The sequence below is a fragment of the Carcharhinus amblyrhynchos genome, chromosome 6 (assembly GCF_965287045.1).
Source record: "Carcharhinus amblyrhynchos chromosome 6, sCarAmb.v2.hapA, whole genome shotgun sequence".
NCBI classification, from domain to species: Eukaryota; Metazoa; Chordata; class Chondrichthyes; order Carcharhiniformes; family Carcharhinidae; genus Carcharhinus; species Carcharhinus amblyrhynchos.
In genome coordinates this window covers 105,010,947-105,036,291 of record NC_137329.1, presented here as the reverse complement: position 1 = coordinate 105,036,291, position 25,345 = coordinate 105,010,947, and the positions used below count along the sequence as shown (strand labels likewise).

The window sequence follows — 25,345 nt, the reverse complement described above, 5'->3', positions numbered from 1 at the left end:
GAACACATTATCCTGGCATCAATGACCCTTCTGCTTGGATTTAAAATATCTAATCAGACTGTGCTAGGTTTGTGGCTTTAACTTTTAACTCTTGCTTCTACCGCTGTCATTTCCTTCTGGTTAGCCTCTTCACTGAAACTGAATCTAGTATCTGTACCCATGCCATTTTAGCAGTATCTCACTTGGGATCGTAATATACAAGCAAAATACTGCGGATGCTGAAATCTGAAACAAAAACAGAAAATGCTGGAAAATCTCAGCAGGTCTGACAGCATCAGTGGGGAGAGAGTGGAGCCAATGTTTCAAGTCTACATGACCCTTCGTCACAGCTGAGAGCATCTGCTGTTTTTATTTCGCTTGGGATTATATTGCTCATCACTTTGTGGACCGATCTCTATATTAATTCATCTTTTTGCTACTTTTTTTTATACGCTTTCTTATTTTAATTTCATATTTCTTCTTTGCCTTACTAATTGTTTTTTGACCTCCTTCCTCAGCTTATTTTTCACCTCTTAGCTGCCAGGGACAAAGCAATTATGGCAATGGAGCAAAACTGCACATTTTTGTAATGAAGTTGTCTACTGGCATCTGTGCAGAGGTACAGCTGTCAAACGTACAGCCCCACAGAGACCACTCACAGCATCAATGTGATTTATACACGGATGGATGGGTTGCTGGCCTCGGCTAAGCTGGCCAATTTGCTTGGCCGGGGTGCGCTGCTGCAATGTTACCTCTTCTAGGATGGCATGGAATTTTTTGAACAGGAAAAGACATTCCATGCCAGAATTCGAGCTGAGCTTGGGTTTGGAGGTGGGAGATGCTCATCCTAACCCCCCACTCCCAATTTCTGGGAAGTGGAAAGCACTACCACAAACTGAAGACCAGGTATGAATGGTTAAACTACCTGTCCTGGTCCCTCCACACGGACAGTATAGTTAAGAATGCCCACAAATGTCTCTACTTCTCAGCAGGCAAATGAAATTCAGGATATTGCAAGAAACAATACTTTTCACCGTATCCCAGTATATGTGACAATAATAATAAATCAAATCAAATCAAATGTGATGGACAAAGTTCCTTGGAAGTCTGTGATTAGAAGGAGACTTGTGCTCCAATTAGTCCACTGAATTCTCAATTACTTTTGTTGAGATGCTTGGGGGAGCTAATTGATCTTATTTTTTGGGCATAAAGTTACAAGCATGTCAGGAGCAATTTAAACCTTTGCAAATGGTGCAGCAATGTAAATGAACTCTAAAAGCAATGATGGGTTCAAGATTTGCATGGTTAAAAAGAAATTTGTATTAGCACATCAAATGCACATCAAATGTGCACATCAAATGCACATCAAATGCATCGAAATGTGCTAAAATATAAATTTCCTTGATATTTTCAACAAACTAACAATACAATAATGCTGTAAGTGCTTAAGACAATGAGGAAGTTTAGGGCCAATCTTTATCAAAATCTCACCGAGTTGCAGGAGTGCATTTCATCCAAAAGCTTTTGGAAGAAATGACAAAACTCAGCTTTAACTGTCGGATAGATGGATTTGAGTGGATTCTGCACCACACATTTATACTTGAACGAATAGCACTATGTAAATATGTACCACCAATGTCATTTATTCATATACACATTTGCTAATCTTTACAAATAACAGGAAGAATATTTTTTGTAGTGCTACAATATTTGCAAAACTTAAATGCATCTGAATGAGTTTTACTGAAATGTATATCTTTGCTCAATAAAGCATTTAGGGAAAATGCACAAAACTAGCTGTAAGTTACAGCCCTGATCAATTTAACAAGATAAATTAACTTAAAACATCAGGGTAACATTTTAATTCCAAGGAAGCCTCAAGAGAAACACTTTTTAAAAAAAACAAGTTTAGTTACCTCATGAAAATGACATGCACATTTTCCCTGAAGAAATTCTTTATAGCGTCCCATAGTGATACTAAATGTATCAATAACATCATAACCGTAGTCCTTTGCTTGAGAAAGTATTTCTGTATTTTCTTTCCACAAATTTTGTACTTCATTCTATAATAACAAAAATGTCAACATATGAAAATCATATGAGATGTTTTGCATCTCAAGAGTATTAACTAAAATGCTGCCTAGTAAGTGATATAGTAGTCCAACTGCCTGGGATTTTAGTGACCCATTTGGATGCTTTCATTTGTTCTCAGGATGTGGGCAACACAGACAAGGCTAATTTTATCATCCATCTCTGGATGCTCGGTGGAGTTTTTGGAAATGCTGGAGTCTTGGGATTGGCCCCACTGTACAACTTCCTGACTCACAGAATGAAAGTGATTCCAGACTGCTGAAATTCTGAACAAGTTGTACAAATTTTGTAGGTTGAGTAGTTTTGTAATTTTCTATCCTGTAGAGAAGTAAGTCTCTTTTCCATGATGATCAGATGCTGGCACCCAAAATTCAGCACATCCCTTAATTTGTAAAACATTTTCCCAACGTCCTTTGAAAAGACAGCAATAAATCTTAACTCAAGCAATATTGTGAAATTCTAATTCCCAGTGAACCTCAACACCTTTACTAACAATGGGGGTGGGGGTGGTGGTGGTGGTGGTGGAGGTGGCGGAGGGTGCGGAATTGCCCCATATGTCTGATTTTGGGTGACAAATAAGAATTGAGAATCAATTTCTGGATATTAGAGATCTCCCCTAGAAATGCCCAAGGTGCCCTCCTACAAAGGCGCCTTGGACACTTTGAATAGATTAATCTGAGACACTATGCTCGATTTAATACCCTGTTGGCAAATGTGCATTGAATGCTCCAGAGTTTTCTGTATCTCAAATTCAGTGGAATGACATTTTTGTTTGCGTTAATATACAGCAGAGAAATAAGGGTGTTCCTTGTGGTAGTATTATAGCCATGAACAGGCTAGCCTTGCTCCTCCACTTCCCATTCATCCCCCAGACCCACCCCCTCCCCAACTTATCAAACCCCAGGACTTAACTACACATCAGACCTAGTCAAGTTTTCCAGGGCCACATGAGTGAGCTGTATCTAGATGCTTGATTCACGTCCTCAGCGCAGTGCAGATGAGGACAACCTAGAGTGAACCTTGGGCATATATCTTTAGATGCACGTTCCAAGTGCATCATCCACTGATTTTTTTTTTGCATTCAAATTTAATGGGCCATCCATATGCATATCAGATTATCAGGAAATAATTACAAGCCTGAAATCCTATTTCATCTATACAAGGATGGCATTGTAAGGATAGCATTAAGTTCTGCCTGCCTCCATCAAAACTGGCCACAGGGATACCCCTGGAGTACTGTATTTTCTTGCACTGAATTTCATAGCAATTACAACATGGAAACAGGCAGTTTGGTCCTGCCAGTTAATGTTGGTGTTTATTCTCCATTAGTGCAAAAGCTTCGGGTCTCCAGAGATGTAGAATGCCAAAAGCAGCAGTACCTCACATTTTGGTTTGTCCTGTTAATACATGATACTCACATGTCTTAATCATGCTAAGTGCCTTGAGGTAAACTGAGAGTTTTGCTGCACAAAAAGGCAATGTAGTTAATTGGACCGTAAATCAAATCCATTAGTGTTTCCATTTACCAAATCTGCTGCCATATCTCCAATGCAACCTTGAGACCATCAAAGGTTTGTATCAGGCACTAGTTAAATATTTAATCTCCTGAAATGATACCCTTGGCTTAAATCCGTCATCCTTAAGCTTCACAGAAAGAGTATCCAGTAACTTATAAAATGACCAGGTGGCATAGGCAAAGTATATAGTACTTCAAGTGCACTGAGAAAGCACTTAAGGATTTCCTCAAGGTTGTATCCACTTTCTTTTCTGCGGTGTTGTAATATATTGGCTATCCTGAAGTTGGGGAGTTTGTACATCCACAGTAAAGCACGGTGAACTTCTTTTTGGTTCCAGTGTTTCACATAAAAAATCATATTTTTGACAATTTTACAGTGAAAATATAAAGCGGAAATTCAAAGCAAACGGCATGTGTTTTGTTTTACAAAAAACTATCCGTTAATCATTAATGCTGCTGTAAAAGTGGAAAAAAACTGATGCAGAAAGTCTCCACTGCCATCTGAGTCATTCTGATGAAGTGTGTGAATGATCCAGAGGCCTAGGCCGTGAGGACATAAGTTCAAATCCCACCCAATCCAATGGTATTTATATCCAAATAATTAATACATTTGGAATTATAAGCCATGAAGGCACTATCAATTATTTTAAAAACCCATGGTTCACTAATGTCCTTTTAGGAAATCTGCCATCCTTACCTGGTCTGGCCTAGTTCTGACTCCAGATTCTTAACTGCCCTTTGAAATCCCAAATTGCTACAGAAAAGTAAAAAAGAAATAAAACTAGATGGATCACCTGAAGGGAAAGCGACCTAGGCACTGGGAATGACAACAGCACTTCCCACTCAGATGACTGTACAAATTCCTCCTTGCTAATACCTCGGGGCTCGTTTCAAAAATCAGGGGCATAGTTCCACAGATTAGTCTCTGGTGTGCAGGAGGGAGGGAGTTGCCCTGGAAGCCCTTAAACACTGACTCTGGATCCCTCATGGCAGATTGCCTTCTAATGTTTTAAGGTTTTATGCACATCTGAATTGGTCCGGAATCCTCTCATAGCACTGAATTGCCAACCTAGAATCTAAATTCAATTATTTGAGAGAAACCCGGGCCAATAAGCTGCTAAAGCAAACGGTGAATTATCCCATCCTATGGCCAAGGGAATCATAGTGGGCAAGACAGGACCAAACAAAGGTCCATTGATCTCAGGTAGGATTTTCCAGTCTTGGGACTCTATTATGTCTCAGGGGAAGAATACCAAAAAGTGGCTAGTCATTTCTGAGCTGTTCTCTGTACTCCATCAAACCAACACTGCCAAAATCTTGGGAGCAAGTTATCTGCTTACCCCTAAGGAAAACACCTACTATCTTCCCTCAGCTGATGAATCAGTACTCATCCATGTTGAACATCACTTGGAAGAAGAACTGAGGGTTTCAAGGGGACATAATGTTCTCTGGGTGGGGGACTACGATGAGAGTGCAGGTCACATTTTGAGTAAATAGTAGCTGTAGCTGTAACTGCGAAGAAAGGCATGAAGGTGATCGATTCTAAGCAAAGGTGACTTATAGTGGAAGATAATTATTGATCACCCCTAACATGTTTTGTTTGGTAAATTTTAAATATTGTAATATTGAAAACATACCTTTAATGCTAATCTAGTGGTGTTAAGGTTCAATAAATATTACAATGAAAGTTTCAATTTCTAAAAAAAGTGAGTTCATTCTTTTGTAAAGATGCAATGTCACTTCTTTTCCCAATTGTATTTGTTTCCTGTTTTCTGCTGGCCTTTCGGACTCTGCATTAGGTAAGAGAAAGGGGTAAGCAGATAACTTGCTCCCAAGATTTTGGCAGTGTTGGTTTGATGGAGCACAGAGAACAGCTCAGGAATGACTAGCCACTTTTTGGTATTCTTCCCCTGAGACATAATAGAGCCCCAAGACTGGAAAATCCTGCCCAAGGTCAAATGACCTTTGCTTGGTCCTGTTTTGCCCGCTATGATTCCTGTGGCCATGGGACGGGATAATTCACTGTTTGCCTTAGGAGCTTATCAGCCCGGGTTTCTCTCAAATACCTGAATTTAGATTCTAGGTTGGCAATTCAGTGCTATGGGGGGACTCCTGCCCTATTTGGATGTGCATAAAAGTTCAAAACATTGGAAGGCAATTGGCAATCTAGTTGGTTTTCTTGAAGGTTGAGATCAAAAGGGCTCTAACTAAGGTCTTTTTCTTTCCAATCTACAAGACAAGGAAATTTGAATGTGAGTGACCGAAACTGTTAATGTACCATTCTTTGAAAAATCAGCCCGCTATCTCCCTGGTCTGTGTATCAATACTGTATGGCAACATTGCATTGCCATTAAAGGTTCTAAAGTAATTAGAAAATTACTTTATTGTCACCATCGCTGCTGGATTCTTAAAATTTGTGCCGATAAACTTCAAATGCAGAAATCTCTAATACTTCACACTTTATCTGCTCCAAGTGACAGAGACCTTGGAGCGGGATTGGGCAAGACCGGAAATTCCCACTCGGGATCAACGGAGATTTCCGTTGTCAGACCCTCGCCTGCGCCGATTCTGTAGCGGACAAGGTGGTAGAGTTACGGCCCTAATGTTAACAGAAAGCTTATGAAGAAAAAGAAAATTGGTTCTTGGATGTTGTTGGCACAAACTGATGTTAAGTGCTTGCATGAATTGAAACAGAAAACGTTTAGTGTTACAATTTTTAAAAATTAAACCTTTGGGATATTTGGTTCTGCTGTACATTTATGTACAAAGTTACATATATTTTCAATCAGGTTTCTAAAAAAAGATGAATATGAATTATGATCAGAATTAGCTTCGTTCAGCTGATCACACTTCTAGCCATGTGATGGAATGTTAATCACTATCACTTTAAAAAATTATTGAACTGGTCTGCCTGAACATCAATATTGTAAGAATTATACATTTAATTGTTAAAATGAAATAACTGCTAATCTTTCTGATATTGATTCTAGGTTCGGATATTTACATGGTTTGCTGAGTTTTATTGCAATAAAAGAATGTTCTGTAATGTTATGAATCATACCAGCCTAGGAATTATTGCTGGAAATAACAGATGAATTTTAAAATGTTCATGTCACATTCTTTGGTCCACGCTTAGAAAAACGTTTAACTTTGTTAAGATAAACCGACTAATTCCTGTACCAATAAATGTTAAGCTATATTCTGCAACCACAAACAATATATTTGGATTTTGGTTTTATTGTTAATGAATGCAATGTATGATCAGAAGAGTCGATTTGGCAAGACTCCAGTGGTGGTGTGCAATATGGAGATCAAAGCCACTCGAATGGGGGTTGCAAAAAGAAAGAATGGAGCCTCCCAGTTCCCAGGGAACAAAAAAGGGAAACGTTTTGTGGTATTAAGAGTGTCAGTATAATCAAACCCATATTTGAATGTTACTTTTGGGACAGTCCTTTGAAGCAAGCAAAAGGCTTTCATGATATCTTTTGAGACTCTACTGAAAATCTTGCAAGTTCTACAGGAGAATGTGTAATGGTGTACTTCTGACCTTGTGGCCCAAACTGAAACTGTGAGCTACAGTGTCCTCAAAGAGGTAACATGTAAAAGATTGAGATAACTTTTTATCTGTTCTGCACATTCATTATAGAGAAGACATAGTACACACTTTTTGCAGGGCATATGGATAACGCTGACTGAGATATAAATGTTGAATTAAGAACCAACATTACTATCAGCAATGGTATGCCTGACTCATTAGAACGCACTTGTACAGGCAGGTATTTGTACTGACTAAGGAGGTATTTATACTGACTGTGGGGCTGGCATCATGTTCCATTATCAAACTTTTGAATGTCTTGTTTTCATGATAAACAGGTGGAGGGTTTCCCATTAGAACCAGATTTGACATCTGGCACTTTTGATCTGGAAGGAGAATTTTGTTAGCACCCAGCCACAGTGTGGGCCAAACACCCAGCCAAATGTTTCTCATGCACAAAGGAATCCATTTAAATTAAGAAGAAAGGCTGATCTTGCCAAATTGACTTCCTGACTGTCAGCGTAGACTCACCAAGCAATAGGTGATACAGTTCCCCCAACACTCCCCTGTTTCACTACCTCGGTAAAATATAGTCTACTTGCATTAAGCAGCCTGTTTGACACATAATGCCTCCCTCTGTATTTACTTATTCAACCAAAAAGACCCTGTAAATATCAGTCTTCTAATGAGCCTGATGCATAATTGCGAGTTGCAGAACAATGCTATGGGAATGCCATTAACTTCTTTAAAACAAAGGGAAAATATAGTTTTTAAGCAAGCAATGTAATGCACCCCGTGTTAATGGAAAATCTTGCAGACAGAACTTTTACTTTACATCTATAATAGGCTGGGAAATATAATTTTCCGAATGGCCGAAACTAAGTTATCTAATGGCTAATACAAAGATGCCCTTTGTCACTGAAACTCTTCATGTATGGACTATGTAACAATGAAGTGTAAATAGGGTGACAGGTAAACTTAATAATTTACTATTCTATTTGATCAGGTCATGTATCATTTGTTACGTTTTACCACTTACTTATTGATCATTTAAAATGAAAGCTTTTAGACACGCTTCAAACTTGAACTTGAGAATGATGGCTTAAGACTGTATGGAAAGCAGGACAGCACAAAGGTATCAGTGAAAGAGTCATTACGATGCTGTGGTATAGAGGCCTCTTTGATTTGAATGCAGAACAAAACTCAGATAAGCTGCAGCCAGACTCCAGCCCCCAAAAATGTTAATAGATTCAGGCACCAGTAACTTCAAAAATGAAATAAATGAACTAAAGAGCCCATAATGTTGGATGGTAATCTTCAGCGTTGCAATGAGGTGTGAGAAAACTGCAAGTAGCCATATGCTTCCCTGTGGGCAGGGTCTATAGTATAAGTTAATGGGAGAAATTCGCTCAGTGCTGTGGAGGCACATCTGGAGATATGGGGACCAGAGTAATGGTTAAAAACAAATGCACTGGGTGGACTCCTGATATGTTCCTTCCCATCCACCGCCTTGCAAATTTTGTTGGTCACAGCAGTGACGTCAATCTGCCAGGCAGCAGTGGGAATTGAGGAGGTAATCAGTAGTGATTTTCAGAGGTCTTCCAATCTTCCCAGAGATAATTGGGACCACCACAATTGGAAGAACTGGTCAGCACACAGAGGTCGTGCATAGTGGGAGATCTCAGCTGTTTGATATTTGCATGCAATCTGACCTTTACTTGCTGAAAATAGACAGTGGTCATCTCCAGACACAGGCCTGCCATTCTAACACTCTCTCCTGAAGATTGCTGCAATGGAATAATCAGGTCAAAGAAAAACCTTCTGGTGTCTTTAACCTTTGCCTCTCAAAGTGTCCTTTTGTGTCCCAATCACTGGAGTTGCACTGCAGACATAATGAAGGCCTCCTTCACATCTCATATGTTGCTTGGCCCTTCCTGATTCCGAGCTTGCCTGCTATCCCCAAATAGATGGCTATCCTTGAAAGGAGAGTAGGCTGGCTCCTATAAAATTCTCCTGACCTCCTGCAGCTGCAGTGAACAAACTTGGCACCTGCAATTGGTCCTGATGCCTGAACATTTTGAAAGCTTGGAAGACTCAGTCCCTTGCATCCATCAAGTGTATCATATAACCATAGGTGGACTCAATGATAGAATAGAATCATAGAATCCCTACAGTACAGAAGGAGGCCATTTGGCCCATCGAGTCTGCACCGACCACAATCCCACTCAGTTCCTATCCCCCACAACCCCATGCATTTACCCTACTTGGTCCCCCTGACGAAGTGGCAATTTAGCTTGGTAATCCACCTAACATCTTTTGGACTGTGGGAGGAAACTGCAGCACCCAGGGAAACCCATGCAGACATGGGGAGAATGTGCAAACTTCAACAGGTAGTGACCTCCAGGCTGGGAATTGAACCCGGGTCCCTCGCGCTGTGAGGCAGCAGTGCTAACCACTGTTAGATCAGTTCATGTAACTATGCAATGAATGGCTAATAGTCCAATTAAGTGATATAAAGCAAGGAACCAGAATATTGTCCATGCTCCCACCTGATATTGGGTAAATTTATCGTTGAAAATATAGGCCTGTGCATCACCTCACACAAAATATCTGTCCTTCTACTACTACCAGAAACTCCACTAGCCATTCTTTCCCTACCCCCCCCAAAAAGGCAATGGGGATAGTCCCAGGAATATTTTTTTAAAAATTCACAGGTGTTGCTGGCTGGCTAGCATTTATTGCCCATCCCTAGTTGCCCGGGGGCAGTTGAGAGTCAATTAAATTGCTGAGGTTCTGGTGTCACATGTAGGTCAGACCAGGTAAGGACGGCAGATTTCTTTCCCTAAAGGACATTAGTCAACCAAATGGGTTTTTCTGACAATGTTTCCATGGTCAATAGTAGATGCTTAATTCCAGATATTTTTTATTGAATTCAAATTCCACTATCTGCTGTGGTGGGATTCAACCCCAGGTCCCCAGAATATTAGCTAAGTTTCTGGATTAACAGTCTAATGATAATACCACTAGGCCATCGCCTAACCATGATTTCCCCCCCATATTGCTGCTTACTGGTGCCGTAGGGAAGTTGTGTTAGGTGCTGGGAACCCAGTAGTATTGGCCTTGGCTTTTATCAATAGAGAGTAAAGAGCATTATAATTATAGCATAATAAAGAATAAGAGCATTAGAGGTGCTTTCTCCTTTTGGGAGCAACTTGCTTTCTCGTGTAGAGCTCAGTCTGAGCTGGATCTGGTATATTGGCCCATCTTTTCATCTTCAGGTTGCTTCTAACCCTTTAACTGCTGAACCACCAGTATTTCACTGGTAGGAAACACCAGCACATGTCCCTTTAGCAATAGGAATGCTACAAGCTTGTTGTGTATAGTGAGTGATCTTCAGCACAGGAAAGTAGGTTGGGATTTTGGAGTGGTTTCCTTTTCTTACTCGTGTATGGTAAGTGACGTCCCATGCAGTGATTTGGTTTTCTTAATCCATTCAGAAACTGACATTATTATTTCCTCAAATATTTTATGCAAACTTCAATACACAGTTGTAAATATAAAAATTTATGGAACGTGTTACAGGATGTTGCATTGTGCCAGTAATGTACTTATTCTATACATGATAAAATGATATCTTGAAAAATCATGCCTCCGTATGTGCATGTTTTGGTGAATAGACTATAGATCTACTGAGAGATCTTATGTATGCTTAGTCCTGTTGGCTTCAGTCTATGCAAATACTTCATTTTAAGATACTTCTGTCTATGCAACTAACTCGGTTAACTTGACTACATTTTAAAATTTAGAAAGCTAAAACAAAGGTGAGCTAAAGATTGACTGCATTCTTGAAGGGTACACAATTCAGGCAAACAACAGCAGCTGCAAGAATTGTTTTCATAAGTCGGAAATAGCCTGCGGAAAACACTTCTAATAATGAGATACGTTAGAATATAGTTTGAAACTGTGTGTGCAGTTTTCGAGATCCAGTTCGGTACAGTACAGTACAGGGACTGGTTTGCTTAGAAGCCAGTCTCCAAGTTTGTTTTTTCTTTTCACTTCTGTTTAAGTTCTGTCTAATAAAAGAAAACCATTTTAAAAATCGTATCAGTGCTGTCCCCTCATCTATTCAAACGCATGAATGGATCCAACACCTACCAATGATCACTCATTTCCCAACTTATTGTACAAGGCCTGTGCAGTGTTTTTCTTAATCTGTGATCATATTTTGGGAAGTGGTAGCCAAAGAATATGTAACTACTGCAAGAACGTGGGAAACATGAAGGTAGACTGATGGTAAATGTCTTGCAGTAAGCGCGACGGCCTTTACACAACAGAAGTTGCTTTTGCAACGCTGTGCAACAATTACTAGAAAGCATGACTACATTACAGATGGTTTGACTCAGCAGAGCAGGTGTATAGTCATGTTGCCAATTTACAGTTTTAGATTATAGGAGTTCTGGCAGCAGCGATCTACACTATCAGAACCATTCACTTAAATTAAATGTCAACTGTGCAAGGCGCATATTTTCTGGTCGTGGAAAATAATAAACTCCTTATCTCCTGATGCCAATCCGTTTCATTCCGTCAGGCACTTTTGGGGAGGCAGTTTGTCTGCTGGTATGTTTATTTCTGTCAGGGGGAGGTGGCACCGATACAAATGGGTCAGACTCGAGGTGAATGACTGACTAAACTTCACAGAGTTAATGTTTTAAGATTCTTCAGCTTTATTACTTCAAAGATGCATGAAAAATTGTACGTCAGTACTTCACTTTGCATAGGCAGAAATAGTGCATAAAACCTTTTAAGGGACAACCTTTAAAAGATTTTTCACAATCATGAATTTTATAAAAAAGGAGGTTTAAAGAATTTATGCAGATACCATAGATATATATGGTTCCAGAGACCTCTGAATGATTGATAATCAGTATTCAACCAAGTGAACAAATGAAAACTATGCAAGGTTAAGATGACCTTGTGAATGACTCTTAATCAGTTGAACAAGTGAACCTGTTGTTGACCCTATCCTAACTGTACAAATTTCACAATTTCTAAAGCACAATACATAAACTAGTGAGGAACCACGTTTCTAGTCGAAATGACCTTGAGTTTTTTTACACAGAGGATGGTGGGTACCTGGAACTCATGCCGGGGGAGATAGTGGAAGCAGATACGATAGTGACTTTTAAGGGTCGTCTTGACAAATACATGAATAGGATGGAAATAGAGGGATATGGTCACTGGAAGGGTAGGGGGCTTTAGTTCAGTCAGGTAGCATGGTTGGTGCAGGCTTGGAAGGCTGAAGTAATTTTCCTTGTTCTTTGTTTTGACTGCTAATGCTAGATTCCATGTAGAAAGGAATTTACAGTGTTATTTGGATAACAATTTCACTGTATGGAAACACTTTCAGCTGGCAGTCAATTTTGTAAAGTTATTTTGTCATGAACCAGTGACTTGACAGTGGAATAATTTACCATTATAAAATTTGTGAAATCTAATGCTGGTGAGAGCATTCCTATACTTCTTTTAAAATCTAAAAACGCCAAGATACTGCGAGATCTTCATTATGCCTATTTTAAGTAAAGCTGCTATGTAGACAAACCTCCATCTTTCAAGTTTTGGACAGAAATGTTAACTTCATCCAGTCAAAATTGACATTAACTGGAATCAGTCGAAGACAGCTGTAAAATTGCCACAAGATGTGAACAAAAACACATACACTTTTAATAAAATTAGGGGTTTGTCATTATCTACCTTACAAAGCATAGAATTTAGTGTTGGAAGAGGATCGGATCAAAAAAAAATGGTATGCCAGCAGGATTATCCTGCAATGTAACGAGACTGTCTGCATCTGCTATTATTCTCCAGTAAACCTACCAGACCATAAGCAAAAGTGCTTCCACAAGCTCTGGGTCAGCAGGGAGTCAGTTACAAAGCTTAGCCATCTGCTTTAAGGCAACAGCATTCAAATAAAAATGGAATTAATGGTAAGGTCTTTCCTGAAAGGAACTATCCCTGAGTTTGGACCTTAACCAAAGGATGCTTCACTACAGGATGTCCACAGTCTCCATGATATGTAGCTTGCTCAGATGGGCAGGAAGTCTGGAGGCTGTGCACACCTCACCGACTGCACCAAACTCCATAGGTGCTCTGGAGGTCCTGAACTCCAGTCTACATTAGATTGTGGGCTCGATCTTACTTGTCGTCAGCATAAGGGACAGCTGCTCATTACACTTAAAATTGCCCTCAAGTGGTCAGTAAAGCCTCAATTGTTGGCAGGAAGGCTGTCCATAAACCTTTCCACCCTGGGCATAATCAGGGTGGAGGCAGGAAGTGTTGAGCACCCCACTCACCAACTCTCCAACCCGATTAAATGCTTCCCACCACTAAAGCTGCCATGGGGGAGGGCAATAAATGCTGCCCAGAAAGTTTACTTTTAGTCACTGTTTCTTTCCTTGTAGCAGCTGCTGCGGTCTACTGCAGGGTTCCAACCCATGCTGGAGATGTGCCCTAAACAAAGGCTCAGCATGGAGAGGCTAAGCCATGGTTTGCCTTCAGCCCTTTCAACCTGCAGTGTCACAGAAACTGTCTGCGTACATTCAACCATACGGATAAAACTTGACCTGAAGAATTAATGAGAGCGAAACCCAAGGTTCACAGGGCCTATCATGTCACTTGGGCATCAATTCCACTACAGCGGGGTGATTCTCCCAAAAAGGTTCTAAGCGCTGAATTCATGGGAAAACTGGTGTAAGTCACAGATTGTTTTCTCAGTGGGAGTTCACACTGATGATCCCCCTTCCCCGGCAGATCTTGGCCCACTCTCACCCCCCACGGGAGGCCCGGCAGACACTCCCACTCCCTGGCAGATGCCTCCTCCCCCCGCCCCAATTGCTGGCCTCCCTCCAGCCCCAGTCAATGCAGGGTGGCAGCGGGGCCCCTCTAGGCCCCACCCCCTAGGCACTGCTCCAGGCCCGATGGGCAGTGCTAAGATGCACTTATTGCCCCTTGGATAAAACCAGTGGCACAGATTGGTACTGCCAGGGTACCTATGCCCAGGGGACACCACCCCCCTGCCACCCAACCCCCTGGGGGGGGTCACGATTGCCTGGTCATCCTGCCAGTTCCCCAAAAATGGGGAGCTAGCTTGAACCCCATCCGAGTAAAATTGTATTGGCAGGTTGGGAGCTGCTAGCAGGCCTGGAGACTTCAGTCCCGGACCCGATAATCACATTTAATATCGATTAAAAATAGATTTGAATGGTTCACCTGATGTTCCCGTCAGTTTTCAGCGTGGTCCTAACTGCGCTGGATATCCAGTACTGGTAGACGCACATGCATTGGGAACACATGCACTTACGCTACAAATCGGCCAACACGCGATTCAACCGGACCGCCTCGCTAAAAAATTTTAATGTATTTGTATACATTTCAATATAATTATCAGGCCCCCTGCCGTACATTCCACCCTCACCAATGTGACGTCACATTACAACAGGTCCACCCAGGTGTGAACTTATCATGGGGATCCTTCGGGGGCATTTGGTTCTAGGGGAGATGGACATGGCCAAGCACTGAGCCAGTGCACTGCCCCCTTGCATTGGACGCAGTTCAGAAAAGATTCACCAGGCCGATTCCTGAGATGAAGGGGTGTCCAATAAGGGAACGTTTGAGCAGGTCAGGCTCATTCTCAGAAAAATGATTGAAACATGGAAGATTCTGAGGGGGCTTGACAGGATAAAGGCTGGGAGAATGTTTCTCCTCGGTGGGGTGGGATGGTGGAGGGAGAATTTAGAACTGGGGGACACAAGACTGAGGTGGACAGAATTTTTGATTGACAAGGAGATCAAGAGTCAAAGTGGTGAGGCAGATCAGTGGAGTTTAGGCCACAATCAGATCAACCATAATCTGATTCAATTTTACAGCAAGCTCAATGGGCTGAATGGCCATCTCCAGCTCCTCTTCAGAAATAAATCTGGGGGGGGACCAGTTTTGGTCAATTAATAATTGCCTCTTAAAATGAAAAACTGGACCCATTGCACATTTTCCGTGTCCGCGTAGATTTCCTTTGTTTGCTCCAGTTTCCTCCCACAGTCCAAAGATGTGCGGATTAGGGTGATTGGCCATGCTAAATTGTCCCTTAGTGTCAGGTGGACTAGCTAGGGTAAATGCATTGGTTTATAGGGATATGGTCTGGGTGGGATTGTGGTTGGTACAGACTCGATAGGCCAAATGGTCTCCTATAATATACAGAAGGACCACCTATAGTTTCAATATTTTACCACAAATTCATTCCACGTGATTACTTATAAAGTTTATCTTGTTATACTGTCACAACTGGATACAACACTGCCTAAATTAAGCATCTTAGATGTCAGTCTGCAATAGTAAGTTCAGCTGCTGATATTGGGACCACCAAACACTAAAATATTAAGCGTTAAAGGTGGAGTTCATACAATAAATACAAGTACAGGTCCCAATTTTTTTCACCCAATGTGTCGTATTTCACAGGCTGAGAATAGTTTCTTTTCACATTAACACATTTCTTTTGGCTCAAAGAAACTTTAACTGTGGGCCCAAAATGCACAAGAAACCTAAAATAAAAAGTCAAATTGACATGAAAAACCCCATCCCAATCAACTTACATCTTTTTGGAGTGCACAGGCAATTTGTTTTGAGTTTGCAGGCCATTTAAATTTTATTATGCAGCGGAGCACTCACTGTAACATAAAGGAGCTGATTTGCACATGACCTACACAGCTTAGAGGGAATTTTTCATACAATCCCTCCAATCAGTAAGAGATCATCAGGAGATTTAATATAATCAAGCTCATTTTATGTACTTCAAAGTGGAGGAAAATGGAGTCTTATAATAAAGACTAAATTTTGTACTTTACCATGAGTGTTTATTTGCCAATATTGGGCATAGCATGCACAGGCCCCGATCTGCTAGCTTGTATAGTCACAGTTGTCCTTGAAACTATTGCCCAGAATGCAGAGGCGAGACTGGAACATTTGAGTTGCGTAGTTCCTTCAATAGCTAAATAATACAGAATCACTTAGGGTTAGACCAATGAAAATAAACCACTTTTGAGGATCCGGCAATGTTCAATCAAAAATATTGCTGTGAAAGAACCTGTTGTGCTGAGCTACACAACTACATAGGATAAGTTCAACCGCAAAAATAAGCTTACCAAAGACAAGGATCGGATTCCATCCACTGGCAAGTGAAATCCCATTCCTATTGATTTTATGATTACAAGAATATTCAACAGATTCTCTCTGCAAAATATAAATCATAACAACAACTCTAAAATTGACAGTTAAATTAAACAATTTGTAGTTGTGTACTTTAACTCAAAGGCTATACAGTTCAGTTGACTTATTCTTCACTCAGGACAGGTTGGGACTGATTTCTATTCTCCGCTTTGGGGAGGATATTGCTCTGATGCTTGTGGTTCTGGACTACCACTCCTAATCTGGAGATGGTGCTTGTAAAGGGTTGCAAACAAAGCAAAGTTAGTACCTGGGTATGGTATTTAAATAAGACTCCAATGAACTTTCCAACCACCAGTGGATAGAGTTTGCAAAGCACAAGTACATTTCATCCACCGCCCAAAACATTCACAACTTTCACCACTAACATACATTGGCAGCAGTGCATATGTCCTGCTTAGAAGCTGCACCAGCAAGAGGGACAAGGGTAGCAAAAGCATACAAACATCAGCTGCCAGTTCCCCTCCAAGCCACTCACCATATTGATCTGGAACTATATTGAAGTTCCTTCACTATTGCTGGGTCAAGATCTTGAAACTCCCTTCCTAGCAGCACTGTGGTTGTACCTACGCCACATGGACTTCAGCGAGTCAAGGTGACAGCTCATTGCCACCATCTACTTGAGGACAATTAGGGATAGAAAATGACCTGTCTTTACATTTCTAATTCCTTTACAAATTTCACAAACACTTTCTATACTCCGAGGTTGGAATTTGGGCATAGCATGCAGCAGCCCCGATCTGCTAGCTTGTATAGTCACTGTGGTCTTTGAAACTATTGTCCAGAATGCAGAGGCAAGACTAGAACATTTCAGTTGTGTAGACAGATCACTCTGTCTACCAAGGGAATAGGAACGGGTGAGAGGCGGAGCGCGGAAAAGTCCGTTGACCTCGGGCGGGATTTTACATTTTCAGGACAAGCAAGGCTGGAAAACCTCACCCTTAGTTTTTTGCCTGAACTGGAAGGAGTTTGGATTGTTGAAAAGGACGAGTTCAGGAGCAGCACATCACTTCTACCTTGCCCTTGGGTCAGGGTACCAGCTTCCCAATGTGAGGTTGGCACACTCATATTCCCAAATACGTTGACAGGAGCTGGAAGAGGAAACCAGAATTCCTTAGGTGGCCAGTTAAGAGAACCAATGGGTGGACTTTTGCCAGCGGGATCTTCGTTCCCACCTAAGTCGATGGAGTTTTGATTGACTTGCCACATTTTATGGATCTACCCTCACCACGATGGGGGCTGTAAAATTCCACCCAATGATGGTCAGACTTGGACTTTCTTTTCAGGTAGTTCAACCACTGTCAGAACCATGAGTTGGAGGAGGAGTGTCTGTGTGGGTTTCCTCCAGGTGCTCTGGTTTCCTCCCACAGTCCAAGCTGTGCAGTTAGATGGATTCGCCATGCTAAATTGCTCCTGAGTGTCAGGGGGACTAGCTAGGGTAAATGCATGGGGTTATGGAGATAGGATCTGGGTGGGATTGCAGTCAGCGCAGACTTGATGGGCCAAATGGCCTCCTTCTGCACTGTAGGATTCTATGGTTCTATGCTGGTGGTGGTGTTCCCATTCTACTGCTTTTTTTATCCTTCAAGGCGGTTGAGGTCACAGGTTCGGAAGGTACTGTCAAAGGAGCTTTGGTGAGTTCCTGCAGTGCATCTAGTAGATGGCATGCACTGCCGGCAACGTGCATCAGTAATGAAGGGAGTGAATGTTCAATGTTGTGGGGGTGGTGCCAGGCAGGCAGACTACTTTGTCTTGGATGGTTCTGAGCTTCTGTCTTGTTGGAGCTGAACTCATCCAGGCAAGTTGAGAGTGTTCCCTCACATTCCTGCCTTGCACCGTACTTGGTGGACTGGCTTTGGACAGGAGGTGAGTTGCTTGTCACACAAGTTGCAGATTAATTGGAGAAGGTCATTAGCTGGCACTTGTGTGGTACAAATGTTATCAGTCCAAGGCTAAATGTTGCCCAGGGCATTTGGTGTATGGATGTGGACTGCTGGACTGAGGAGTTGTGAATAGATGCTCAACATTGTGCAATCATCCCTTACCTTACCATCTGGTTTCTGACCTTACCATCATAGAATCATAGGCGCTGTGAGGCAGTACTGCTAACCACAGTGCAGAAGGAGGCCATTCAGCCCATTGGCTCAGCACCAATTGCAATCCCCCTCAGGCCCTATCCCCATAATCCCATGAATTTTCCCTAGCTAGTCTTCCTGACACTACAGGGCAATTTAGCATGGCCAATCCACCTAACATGCACATCTTTGGACTATGGGAAGAAGCTGAAGCACTGGGAGGAAACCCATGCAGACATGAGGAGTAGGTGCAAACTCTACACAAACAGCGACCCAAGCTGGGAGTCGAATCCAGGTCCCTGGCTCTGTGAGGCAGTGGTGCGAAGCACTGTGCCACCATGCCTCCCATGATGGAGGGAAGGTCACTGATGAAGCAGCTGAAGATGGTTGGGTCTAGGACACTACCCTGAGGGATTCCTATTGTATTGTCCCAAGACCGAGATGGTTGACCGCCAACAATCACAACCATTTTGAGAATTTTCCCTCAGCTCCCAGTAGCTCCAGTTTTGTTAAGACTTCATGATGCCACAGTCAGTCAAATGCTCCCTTGATATGAAGGGCAGTCAGTTCCACCTCACCTCTTACATTCAGCTCTTTTGTTCATGTTTGGAGCAAGGCCATAATGAGGTCAGGAGCTGAGTGGCCCTGACGGAACCCAAACTGAATGTCATTGAACTATTTGTCTATTAAAGAAAAATATATTGCAAATAAAATTGATGTACTAAGAATATCAAAATATGCAGGGAGGGCATATTACAAATAAATGTAGGGATGCTTGGTTTACACATAAATTTCACTACAGCAGTAGAATCTTATCTTCTAGTAAACTGTAAACAAAAATCTCAAACATTACATGTCCTGCATTACCTTTGTAAAACTTTTTGTATAATGTGCAGGTGAAGTGTATTTAACCATTGCACACCACCTACAACCAGAACAGTCTGATCATTGTTTTCTAATGGATGTGACCTGGAAGCAAAAACAATCAAGATTCTTAATTATAATAACTGCATTATACTTGTATATTTGCTCACAATCTAATTCATAGTGTTACGATGCGTTTACAATTTGATAAAACTTTTAAAAGGCAAAGGTATCAAAATGCTCCTGGTGTTCCAGGTAATTACATTTGCAATTGGATTTGTAATGGCTCCATGCAAATTTACTGAATAATTTTAATGGGACAAAGTATAGACCAGCAAGATCTCAGGTTCCAAATAGTCTCACCCAAAATAACGTTATGGATTCTTCAATTGGCTATAACAGCCATTCTCAGTCAGGGTTCTCAAGTCTGACCAGTGATGAGTATTTGATTGTCAGATAAGATAAGATCAGCAAAACTATTCCGACCTTGACAATAGAATGATTTGCCAATGTTCTCTCCACAGAACTATAGGATCCCTACAGTGAAGAATGAGGCCATTTGGTCCATCAAGTCTGCATTGACTCTGAAAGAGCATCCCGCCCAGGCCCTTCCCACTATCCTACCCCTGTAACCCTGCAAATTTTGCCATCATTTAATCTACACATCTTTGGACGCTAAGAGGCAATTTAGCATGGCCAATCTACCTAACCTATGCATATTTGGGCTACGGGAGGAAACAGGAACACCCACATAACACCCATGGAGACACGGGGAGAACGTGCAAACTCCACACAGACAGTCAAAGGCTCCAGGACTGTTAGGAAGTACAAGCGCTGGGGGTTTGCTAACTGATTTTGAAGAGGGGTGTTTAAATCCATAAAAGGAATATTGCTTGAATTGAAACTAATAGAGATAGGTTATCTTGTCATGTTTCAGTATTTCAATTAGTAAATATTAAGATAGTTCATTTGTTATAGTTAAGCTATATTGTTAAATAAAGTTCGTTTTGATAAAAGCTTCCTAGTGGATCAATAGAAAAACACCAGGAGTGAAACATCTCATCCTCACACTAATGCCAAAATAGAAAAATTACTGGGGACTAGTTGGGCTTCATAACATGCTTTGGGGTTTCTGCTTTGGTACCCTAATAGTCTTCACGTATATTTACAAATGAGGTCCAATCTGCTAACTTGGATGGAAAAGATGTTTGAAAAAAGAGTAGGGAAGTTATTCTTGGTGCCCTGGCTAATATTTATCCCCCATCCACAAACAGATATTTGGTCAATATCACATTGCTGTTGTAGAAATTTGCAGTGTGTAAATTGGTTGCCGTGCCTCCATTACAATAGCACTTCAATAGCATTTTATTGGCTGTAAAGCACTATGAGATGTCCAGCAGTCATGAAAGGTCCTATGTAAATGCAAGCCATTCTTTTATCGTGTATGTGCTCTGTGTCACAGACACAATCAAATATGCAAACACCAATTGAAATACCTGAAATTAGGACATGCTACAAAATATATTTGATTAGGTTTGATTGATTTGATTCATTATTGTCACATGTAGCAGTACACAGTGAAAAGAATTGTTTCTTGTGCACTATACAAACTGTTCATGGAGAAGAAAAGGAGAGAGTGCAGAATGTAATGTTAGAGTCATAGCCAGGGTGTAGAGAAAGATCAACTTAGTGCAAGGTAGATCCATTCAAAAGTCTGATGGCACCAGGGAAGAAGTTGTTCTTGAGTCGGTTGGTACATGACCTCAGACCTTTGTATCTTTTTTCCCGATGGAAGAAGGTGGAAGAGAGTATGCGGGGTGTGTGTGATTCTTGATTATGTTGGTTGCTTTTCCGAGACAGCGGGAAATGTAGACAGAGTCAATGGATTGGAAAAAAAGCATTTCTGAAATGCTCTTGTGTCCTGTTAGCACTTTTTAAATTTGAAGTATTTTATTAGAATTGATTTTTCGTCCTTGCACAGTATTTCTAGACATTGAATAAACTTACTGAGCCACCAGGAGCAATTTCAGATAATTCAGTAAGTAGTTAATTCACATTACAGGCAGTCCTGATGTAATTACTTAGCCAGATAGTCTGCCAATAATCAGTGTCAAAACTCATAAAACCTATTTTGAAAAGGTACTGGTAAGTATGCCTGGAACCAGACCTTGGATAAAGAGTCAATATATTTATGAAGAGGGGAACAGAGAAAAAAATTGATGAGAAAAAATTGAAATAAGGCTAAATGTAATACCTTTGTAGAAGTTGCTCCAAAGTCTTTTCAAATGTAGGCCTCTGATTTAAACTCAGCCAGAACTGGGGATAATAAGCATAGCTAGTGAATGTCTTTCCCCCATTTAAATTGGGATAGAATTTAGTGTCATGAGCTTTGTCCCATTCCTGAAGAGTTTCATTTACTTCCTCCATAAGATAATACATCATTCCCCTGTTGGTTGAATCTCCAATAAAAAGAACCTTATGGACAAAAAGGAAAAATGCATCAAATGTGAAGTTGTCGAATAATCCCAGGCACAACCTGGCAAGTAGAGCAACATCTAACAAATCTTTAAGAAATGGCACATTTCCACTAACATGATTGAAGCAGAGTAAATGTCTACAATCATACATCGCAATTGGGTGGCACAGTGGCACAATGGTTAGCACTACTACCTCAGTGCCAGGGACCTGGGTTCGATTCACAGCTTGGGTAACTGTGCAGAGACTGCACATCCTCCCTGTGTTTGCATGGGTTTCCTCCGGGTGTTTCCTCCCACATTCTGAAAGACGTGCTGGTTAGATGCATTGCCATTCTAAATTCTCCTTCAGTGTAGCCGAACAGGCGCCAGAGTTTAGCAGCTAGGGGATTTTCACAGTAACTTTATTGCAGTGTTAATGTAAGCCTGCTTGTGGCACTAATAAATAAATAAACAATTGAATAGGAAACAGAAAAGGCTAGTCACTTAAAATAAAATAAGAAAATGCTAGAAACATATTCATGTGTTCTACCTCACTGCGAATGCTGCTTAAGTGCTGAGGAATTCCAGCATTTTCTGTTTGTTTCAGATTTCCAGCATCTACAGTATTTTGCTTCTGAGTGAAGATTTGTCATTTATCTGACTTTAATCCGACTGTTTGTCCTGTATCCTATCCCAGTTTTGTTTTGAGTACAGCTCAACTTCCTGTATAATTTTTGTTTTGTTTCAACGTCTGGCTTCCTTTTCTCTCAATCATAGAAGCTGGCCATTTGTAACGATGATAACTAACACTTTCTAAATATGCTCACAATGTATGTCTTTCTGACCTCCCAAATCAATTTGATGAATTGATATTAATCCTTCCTCTGTGCTCTGACAGTGCAGTAGTGACGAAACTGCCCATCACAATATTGAATGCTACAAAGTAGGGTTCAATAAATTTGAAAATCTAAGGACAGGGTTTTAATTCACAATATTCATTGAGCAGGTTAAAACAAATACTAATTTTCAGCATATAGAAAACAGAACAGTCGATCAAGGTGAAATCATTTAGTTTTTATTCAGCAGTCCAGTTAAAGGTTCATTCAGAATATGCCGTAGTAATCAAATCTCAGTTCTGGAGTCTGTTTTAAGATTTCATTGTAGAGAATATGCGGAACAAACCTTCTTCCACAGAGGTTAGAATTAGGATGCATGGTTAAGACAATGTGCTGAACAAAATATAGGCGTAGTGAAATAATTCAGGTATTTTTAAATTCTAACATAATGATGTGGTCTAGCCTATAAGCAGTTAGGTATGGGAAGCACAGCTTGGAATGTTCTACTGCTTCAGCATGTCATGAGAGGAAGATGACTTCACAAACTACAAATTCAAATTCATTGGGTGGAATTTTGCTACCGCCCCCTCCCCCACCCCCCACAAGCAGGATTTATTTTCCAGTCCTGCCAAAGTCAATGGACTTTTGAATAGCTTGGCACATTTTCCAGCCCCACCCCTGCGACAATGGTACAGTAAAATTCCACCAATTATGTGGATCTGTTTTGACATAATTGTATGTTTTATTTCTCCAGAAGACCAAGTGGCGAGGATTTATTACTATATTACTGCACTTCCAAAGTTCAGACATAAATTAAACGTTGCCCATTTGAACACTTTTTATTTGAATACTTACCTTTATTTCCTTTGGCAAAGCCAGCTGCTTACTTTAATTTGCAAGTTGACGGACAGGTTAATATCACATAATTATTACTTTGTGCGTGAGTATTACAGGATGTTTGAGGAGTGAGTTTTGTCGTGGTTTAACGCTTGCATTAAGAGAGCAGCCGCAATTTCATTTGGTCGCGATCCTCAAATTTCTCCCAAGATTAAAACAAGTGTAAAGCGCTTCAATTCACTGATCAGTGTTAATTTTTTATGAACATGAGAACAATAATAGGCCATTCAACCTTTTAGGTGTCTGGAATGTCACTTATTTTAAATAATTTATGAAGGCATGTTTAATTAATAATTTCTGTCCCGTATCATCTTGGTAAATCTGCCCTATGTCCCCTCCTTAGTGAAATACCTGTAATACTCCAAATAGGATTTGATTGTGATTAAACCAGTCTTCAGTTTAGTTTAGATTAATTTATTTATTAGTGGGTTTACATTAACACTGTAATGAAGCTCCTGCGAAAATCCCCTTGTCTCTGCACTCTGGTGCCTATGAATTAATTATATCTGTCTAATTTGCACTGGACAGATTTGACAATAACATTTCGGGATATATAAAACATATGGACCATTGGGATGTAGAGGCACCCTAAAGAGCATGTTGTAAACCGATCAACTTGTCCATTGTATACTTTGGACAGTTGTCACAGTATTATAATATAAACCATTCCAGCTCTCCTTCTTTCCACCCTCCCCCCCCACCTTCAGTGCAATTGCCACATTCCTCATGCAGTCTATTAACATTCTGTTCTGCCATTCTCGCATTCTGATCACTTAATGGACATTCGTAGCGCCTTCTCAGCCTTCTGTATCCTCATTTACATTCCCTTTGCCCAATTCCACAACCACCCCCCCAACCCCCGCCCCCCACCTCCACACCCCGACAGTATCAATCCTTGGATTCTCTTTGCTCTTAGTTCTGACGAAGGGTCAGACTCAAAACATTGGCTCTATTCTCTCTCCACAGATGCTGTCAGACCTGCTGAGATTTTCCAGCATTTTCTGTTTTTGTTTCAGATTCCAGCCTCCACAGTATTTTGCTTTTATAATAAAGTGCAACAGCAAAACATTGGAAACAAACCTTTGGAGAGTTTGACAAAATATATGACTGGGGAACTCTTAATTTCCAACTTTTGAAGAAATTTGAAAGCATAAACTTCACATTAATCTTAGTTTGCTATAATTTACAAGTAGATGCTATGATTGATCTTTGACCCAGAAGCATGGAAGCAGTACAATAAGGAAAATTCATTGTTTCTTTAAAACGTCCAGGGAATCTATAACTGTTTTCACAAATGTTTGAAAAAGGCTTTTAAGAGTTTGGATCAATTATTAAGGGATCAAATTGTAATTTTCTTGGATAGTAAGAAATACTGATCTCTGTTGTGACCCTTGACAAGGAAGAGGTACAAACAGGAGGGAAGTTAAGACAAATAAGCCATATGACTAAGGCACAAATAACAATGGAGAGCTGTAGCAGAGAAGGCATATTTACAATGAACCCCATCAGTGTGTGTGTATGTGTGTGTGTGTGTGTGTGTGTGTGTGTGTGTGTGTGTGTGTGTGTGTGTGTGTGTGTGTGTGTGTGTGTAGCAGTTAAGTTGCTGAATGCAGGGCTAGGGCAGAGATTGTGAATTGGACAATGTTATTGCTGCTGCTTCAGTTTCACCAGAGCCGATCAGACCATTTAATGGGGTTTATTAAAGGATAAGATAAAGGAGTCTCTGGGGAACCTGTGCCATGAGGAACGTGATGAACCAAACTAAGGAGGTTCTGTAGACACTAGGTGATCACCATCTCTGAAGACCTCAGGTGGAACACAAC

General features: G+C 40.9%; 1 protein-coding gene across 1 annotated transcript in view; it reads right to left on the bottom strand.

Moving 5' to 3' along the window:
• Positions 1-25,345, bottom strand: part of cped1 (cadherin-like and PC-esterase domain containing 1) — a 222,056-nt gene that overhangs the window by 1,247 nt on the left and 195,464 nt on the right. Inside the window, exons 18-21 of the mRNA XM_080191117.1 lie at positions 21,588-21,808; positions 19,337-19,438; positions 16,313-16,400; positions 1,896-2,042 (exon numbers count right to left, since the gene is read on the bottom strand). Coding sequence (XP_080047243.1) covers positions 1,896-2,042; positions 16,313-16,400; positions 19,337-19,438; positions 21,588-21,808 — 558 coding nt within the window. The remainder of the gene's footprint in view (positions 1-1,895; positions 2,043-16,312; positions 16,401-19,336; positions 19,439-21,587; positions 21,809-25,345) is intronic.